General features: G+C 45.1%; 1 protein-coding gene across 1 annotated transcript; it reads left to right on the top strand.

Annotated features, from left to right (window-relative positions):
• Positions 1-1,462: 1,462 nt before the first annotated feature.
• Positions 1,463-2,641, top strand: LOC309548032 (uncharacterized protein; the record flags this gene model as incomplete). The annotated part of the gene is made up of 1 exon (XM_082248006.1): positions 1,463-2,641. The coding sequence occupies one exon, from the start codon at positions 1,463-1,465 to the stop codon at positions 2,639-2,641; it is 1,179 nt and encodes a 392-aa protein (XP_082104132.1).
• Between the last annotated feature and the right edge of the window lie 4,539 nt (positions 2,642-7,180).

Raw genomic sequence — 7,180 nt, 5'->3', positions numbered from 1 at the left:
TGTTGTTTTAATAAATCAGTGCTATTCTATTTACTTTCCATGACATGAGAATGATGAGATTACCAAGTACAGGTAGAATTTATTTAACAACTGTTTTGTTTTGTTTTTTATAATTAACTGATATATTTGATTGATATGTTTGGGAAAAGACCGCCATTGTGGACACTGCTGGCCTGAATGATATCCTGAGACCTGAGACCTGAAACCACCAAAAATTATTGTTTCCATTCTAAAAAATGCTATAGAGTGCTATTATTATAGCTCTATTTTATAGTATGCTGATTTCCTTCTGTAGTGCTAAAATGCATGTTTAAGGTCATAAGAGTATTCTGAGCAAGGATGTGTTAAGCTCATGGTACTCATGGGATCCATCTGCTCTTTTTTCTCACAATCATTGAAGACTACTTGGAAACTCATGTATCTGGCATTCCTACAATCACACCTACAAGGTTACAATGCTTGGCCTTAAACCCCTCAAACCAATCCATAGTGTATCCAGCAGGATAATATTTATTATTCCTTCAGCCAAAAAGCAAGATTATTTTCTTTTTCCCAGTATGGTTGACATGTTGAACAAATGCAATTATGTTTATATCATTTTGAAACGAGACCAGTCAGAAAGCCAGTGTAATATGCAAAACTTGAATTAAAGTGCAAGTAAACCAGAGCAATTACATTCTTTTTACAATTTTTTGTCTTTTAAATATACAATGGAAAGCATTTTAAAAACCTGCTCATCTTGTCAAACATTCAGAGTTGTCATGTGTTAAGACAGTCAAACAGCCTCCAAATCCTTATCTTAGAGAACAATGACCTCCATACTATGTTGTAGAGATGAGGAGAATACTGCTGTTTAGCAAAAGACAACTGGGAGGTCTGTCACTATACCTTTTGATTTCAGTCTATAAAAGGTTGTTTGTTGTCAGCCTACAACAGGTTAGGAGCTGTTGGCATTTCTGGCAGAACAACAGGTATTTTTCTGTACTTGTAGGGTTTATAAAAAGATAAAACATGAGGAAACGTGCATATAAGGCAGATAAGCACTCAATTTTGTTATTTCATTGTGCCCTGACATACATGTTAAATAAACAATTTACTTCAAAATAACACACAACTGCATACATGGTATGATATGCTGTATTAAGCGCTATGTAAATGTAACAAGTTTTAATTTAGCCTATCTCATCCCAACTAGAGATTAAGTAAACTTGTCAGGGGTGAAATATAGGCCTGTGTGCGGAGGTGTGGGTGCACCAAATTTCATGAATTTTTCAGGCAAGAGGTTTTATAAAAAAATATTTTATTGATGTCATTAAACATTCCAATGCTTTTGGGGGGCGTGGCTTGCGCGCGTGCTGCATGGACGCTTGAGCTGAGAGCTCTCTTACCCCAGCATATCCGAGGCACAGCGACCTCTGACTCTCAACACTTACAGGAACACTTTGCTGAATACATCGGGAAGATGACCAGCCGTAAGAGGAAGGATGAGCGGGGCCCGAAAAAGCTCACGGCCTTCTTCTTTCCACAGCCGCCTTTCCCTGAGAGGATCCAAGATGGCGCCGCAGCGCGACATGACGGCGGGAGTCCTGCGGCCTACACGGATCTCCCTGATGCGGTCCCAGCGTCATCTCCTGAGGACTCCCCCTCGCTGCCTCCTATGCCAGACTCCTCTCCTGCAACACCGATATCGGGTAGCCCAGCGAAGTCGAGGATGCGCATGGACCCTGCTAATCCTCCCGGGATTGATGTGAGTACATCTTTTGCCTCTATGCACTCTATGACAGCACTTCAATCCTCTATTGCTGCGTTTCCCACTACTGGCCAGCCTGTCCTGGACACCACAATGAAAAACATGTTAATGACTTTCCAATCCTCCCTTATGGCTAATCTCACCACCATAATGGACAGATTTACTTATGAAATGAGACATATGGGCAGCAGGGTGTCACATATGGAGCATGGTATGCAGGAATGTGCTGAAACGGTTAATGACCTTGTGGACGCTTATCAGGAGCAAAGGGAGGACACAGAATGGATTAAATCCAAAATAGCGGATTTGGAGGATCGTTCGCGCCGCAATAACATCAAGCTGCGCGGCATTCCTGAATCAGTGCAGCCGAACGATCTTCTCCAGCATGCATCCACTCTTTTCTCTACTTTGGTCCCAGAATTGGCTCCTATCGAACTGACTATTGACAGAATTCACAGAATCCCTAAGCCCCGCCACCTGGAAGATTCTGTGCCAAGAGATGTGCTTTTGCGCATGCACTTCTATCCCGCCAAAGAAAAAATCCTCAAGGTATCCAGGCAGCTGGGAACACTACCTGATCCTTATGCAGCAGTGCAGCTCTACGCTGACTTGTCTCAGCATACCCTACAACAAAGGAGGCAACTAAAAACCCTCACAAAAGCCCTTTTCAATCATAAAATTCTGTATAAGTGGCGCCACCCGGCGACTTTGCTTGTTACTCATAATGGGATCCCGCACACCATATCCACCATAAAAGGAGGAATGCGGCTCCTTCACTCTTGGGGTATCATCCCGGATCCCCCGAGGAACTTCCATGATGGCTCTCAACATTCTTCCTCATCCCGCTCGAGACCTCAACAAGGACAAGGACGCCAAAATCATCGACCATGACAAGCTGTGCTTCCCTGCTTTCTCGTCTACTAGCCCGGCCGGGCTACAGCTCGTTCTTTATTCTGTTCCTGTAACCAGTTAATCCACCCTGGTGGATGTCCCCTGTTTCTTTATCAGTAGGCCTCTCCGTAGGATACCCCTACTGATCATCAGTCCACATCGGCCACTCAACCCACTTACCGAGCATAGTTCAAGCAGCCTCATTTGGTTGCTCATCAGAGAAGTATTGCATACTCATTGCTTTTTTTTGTTGTTTGCTTCTATTTTTTGTGTACCCCACCTTTAGTGCCCTCATTCACCAGCGGCAGTAACTCTCGGAACTAGTGACAGCGACTGAATCCGTCTGCCTTTTTGGACACCCCCAGGTACCTGGAGTCCTCACCAGTGACGCAAGACTCACTATAAGCTGCCTGCCATCGAGACTTCAGGTACGGTCTTCACCTTCTTGGACACATCACTGTCTTCAACTACACACTTTTACCAACCATGTCTCTCAATGTTCTCTCCCTGAATGCCAGGGGCCTTAACCACCCTGTAAAACGGTCCTCGTTGTGGAGATCCGCTCTCTCCTTTCAGAGTGACATAATATGTGTGCAGGAAACTCATTTCTCCCAATCCGCAACTCCCAAATGTTCCCATACTCAATTTCCCCCACATATATCTGGCGTCAAGCAAGAAAAAGCGCAAAGGGGTTCTAATAGCCATCCACCAGTCCCTGTCATACCACCTTCATGACTCTATCATAGACCCGAAAGGTCGTTACATCATTCTCCAGTGTATTATAGACAATCGCAATTTCACTTTGGTTAATCTCTATGCGCCTAATGTGCACCAGATGACCTTTATCCGACCGATTGTGGACAAAGCTAAATCCCTCCAATGGGGACATTTACTGCTATGCGGTGACTTCAATCTGGCTCCTGACAGTGCTATGGATTCATCTGCCTCTCCTAAAAAGCACAACACTTCCCTGTCCAAGTTTTTGTGGGAATCTGATTTGTATGACGCGTGGAGGTGCTGTCATGCGGGGGAGAGGGACTATTCTTACCTTTCCCCTCGTCACGGCACCTACTCGCGTATTGACCTGTGCATTACTGACAAGCATCTTTTGGATCATGTCTCTTCTATCGAGCTGCACACTGCCACCTGGTCGGATCATTCCCCCTTAAGCATATCGATTGCCTTGGGTGCTCCTAAGATGTCCACGTTTGTGTGGAAACTTCCTAGCTATCTTATAACCAATCCGGACTACGTAGCGGAGATTCAGAATCAACTGGATTACTTTATTAATGAAAATACCTTGCCTGATACCGACCCGGTGGTAGTGTGGAATGCTCATAAAGCTGTATTACGCGGTTTGTTTTTACAATTGTGTGCTAGAGAACGGAAAAGGAGAACGCAGCATTTAGATACCCTTACCAACAAACTAGCGTCCCTGGATGCACAAAACTAGACAGACCCTTCCCCAGTCCTTCAGGCTCAAATCTTTGCGACTAGACAGGAACTTCGGTCTTTCTTGCTGGAGAAGTACAGTTTCTCCCTCAAGAAATGGAAAGCCAACACATACGCCACCAGTGACAAAGCCACCAAAGCTATGGCCCTTCGAATTAAGGGTCAACGGATCAAATCCAAAATCCCTAGCATGATTCATCCCAAGACAAAAGAGAAATTGCTCAAACCTACACTTATAGCCAATGCCTTTAGTTCTTACTATGAATCCCTCTATAATCTTAGGTCGGATCCCTCGACCTTCCAACCGACCCCTGCGGACATTGACGACTTTCTCGCACAAATTGAACTCCCTTCCCTTTTGCCCCAAGATATAAACTCTTTAAACAGACCCTTCTCTGACTTGGAAATCAAGACTGCTATAGCTTCGCTTCCCAACTTGAAATCACCTGGACCAGACGGGTATTCTTCGGAATACTATAAGAAATTTAGTGACACCTTGACCCCCCTTCTTCGAAATGTATTTAATTCTGCTGCCTCCTCCTCATCCTTTCCGAAGGAAATGTTAAGTGCATTAATTGTGACCCTGCCTAAGCCTGGGAAGGAACCTGATCAACCTCAAAATTTTAGGCCCATATCCCTGTTAAACATAGATGTGAAGATATACGCCAAAGTTATAGCCGCCAGATTGGTGGACCTACTTCCCCAAATTATACATAAGGATCAATCGGGATTCACTAAAGGTCGTCAAGCGTCAGACGCTACTAGGCGTGTGGTTAATATTATCCATCATGTGGGCCTCAATGGGACGCCTTCTCTGCTCCTATCACTGGACGCGGAGAAGGCGTTCGATAGGGTCCACTGGGGGTTTCTATCAGCCGTCCTTCAAAAATTCGGATTTCGTGGATTTATTCACGACGCCATTATGGCCTTATACTCCACGCCCTCTGCAGTAGTCCGTACAACGGAAGCTATTTCTACTCCGTTTACTATCACCAATGGCACTAGGCAGGGATGTCCACTCTCCCCCCTGATTTTTAACATGATTATGGAAACTTTAGCCACTCATATCTGATCCAATCCCAAAATCTCTGGTTTACTTATGGGTGATCAACACCATAAAATTAGTCTCTTCGCGGATGATGTGATACTTATGATATCAGAACCAACTACGTCCCTCCCGGAAATTCAAAGGATTCTTCAGTGGTTTGGAAAGGTCTCCTTTTATAAAGTAAATGAGTCCAAGTCCAACATATTGGGTATTGGCATTAATGCCACCATGCGTAACTTGTTGCAACACCAATTCCCGTATGCGTGGGCAGACCAAAGCATATCCTATCTGGGCGTACAATTAACTGCATCTACGAAACAGCTATTTCACCACAATTTCCTTTCTGCTCGCACTAAATTGCAGGACAACCTCAAGCATGTAGCTTCCTTTGAATTCTCCTGGTTGGGGCGTTTAGCAGCGTTTAAAATGATGTATTTTCCCCAATTACTGTACCTCTTTCGTACCCTTCCGATCCCCCTCCCAAAGACTTATCTTAGATCTCTTCAGTCCCTACTGTCCAAATATATATGGCAAAACAAAAAACCCAGGTGTGCTCACGTTAAACTGATTAAACATCGTCTGGCGGGTGGAGCGGGATACGTGGACATCTCTGACTATTACCTGGCATCAGTTTTGTCTCCACTGCGCGATTGGTTTAGGGACGCGCCTACTACACTGTGGTGCGCAATGGAGGCTACATATTGCACCAGGCAGAAATTGTCTGTCTGGTTGTTGGCGACTACCCTAAGCCCCAAGTTGCCTTCCTTTCTTCCTCCATTCATGACTGCAGCAGCTAGGGCGTGGAGAATCCTTGTGGCACAAGATGCCTCAACCTCTACAACTTCCCCACTCCATATCCCATTGTCAGCATTACACTCGCTTATTCCTCACGTTGACCTTTCCGTTTGGCAAATTAAAGGCATTACCCATCTCGGGAAACTATACGACGGCCCCAACCTGATTCCATTTAGCACCCTCCAAGCGAAATTCGACCTTCCTGGATCCGCAGTATTCACATATCTTCGGGTGTCACATTTCCTCAATTCTGCCCAGTTAGGGCCCGCGACTATTCCTACCCAGGCTTGGCGGTTCTTGGTAGACTCAGGATACTCTGGTCAGAAATGCATTACGGTCTTTTATAATCTTTTCCAATGTAAGACGTTCTTCACCAAGTCTGTTCCCCACACTCAATGGGAAAGGGATATTGGTCAAGAATTTTCTGTCACACAATGGAGCAGAGCTATTCGTTCCATCTATGCAGCCACTAGTTGTGTCAAACTTTGGGAGTTACACATAAAATTTTCCCTCAGATGGTACCTCACGCCTTCCAGAATTTGCAAGTTTGATCCCCAGAACGACGGTAAATGCTGTCGTATGTGTGGGCAAGATGGTACGCTTTTCCATGTCCTGTGGCGCTGTCCAAAACTTACCCGATATTGGGCCCAGGTTTTCAAGTTATTGGCGGAAGTCTTACACTGTCCAACCGCAATCAAACCCGGTCTAGCCTTACTTAATCTTGAGATTGAGCAGATTCCTACTCTCTGTAGACATGTTGCGACCCACATACTGTTAGCAGCCAGGCTCACTGTGACACGCGCTTGGAAACAAGCCAATCCACCGACTATTAAAGAAGTCATTGATCTTATCAATACCCATTTCACATTTGAAAGATCACTTTCCCTCAAGAACCGAGCTAGGGCCACTGTAGAAGCCCAGTGGAAACCATGGTGTGACTGGATGGAGCATTTGACATTAAGCTCAGATCTGTTATGAATACCTACCTTGACATGTTCCTTATCATACTCTGCGGGGAGGGGAGCGGCTACCCAGACACGCTCTCCACGCCTGGGCACAGTTTGGTTCCCAATAGGGGTGCCCAGGTGGGGGGAGCTAAGATCTATCTGGTATAATGGAGATCTCTCCGAGTGGCCCGGTGGTATGACCTTCATGGTGTGGTCATGATGATTATGTCAAATGTCCAATATTGATATTGATATGGTGTTCAGAAAGGCGCGGAATCCTAATTGTTGTTTATGCAT

Source organism: Pelophylax lessonae, assembly GCF_965119305.1.
Source record: "Pelophylax lessonae genome assembly, chromosome: 2".
Taxonomy (NCBI): Eukaryota; Metazoa; Chordata; class Amphibia; order Anura; family Ranidae; genus Pelophylax; species Pelophylax lessonae.
The sequence above is the reverse complement of the archived record's forward strand: the minus strand, read 5'-3'. Positions and strand labels throughout refer to the sequence as shown.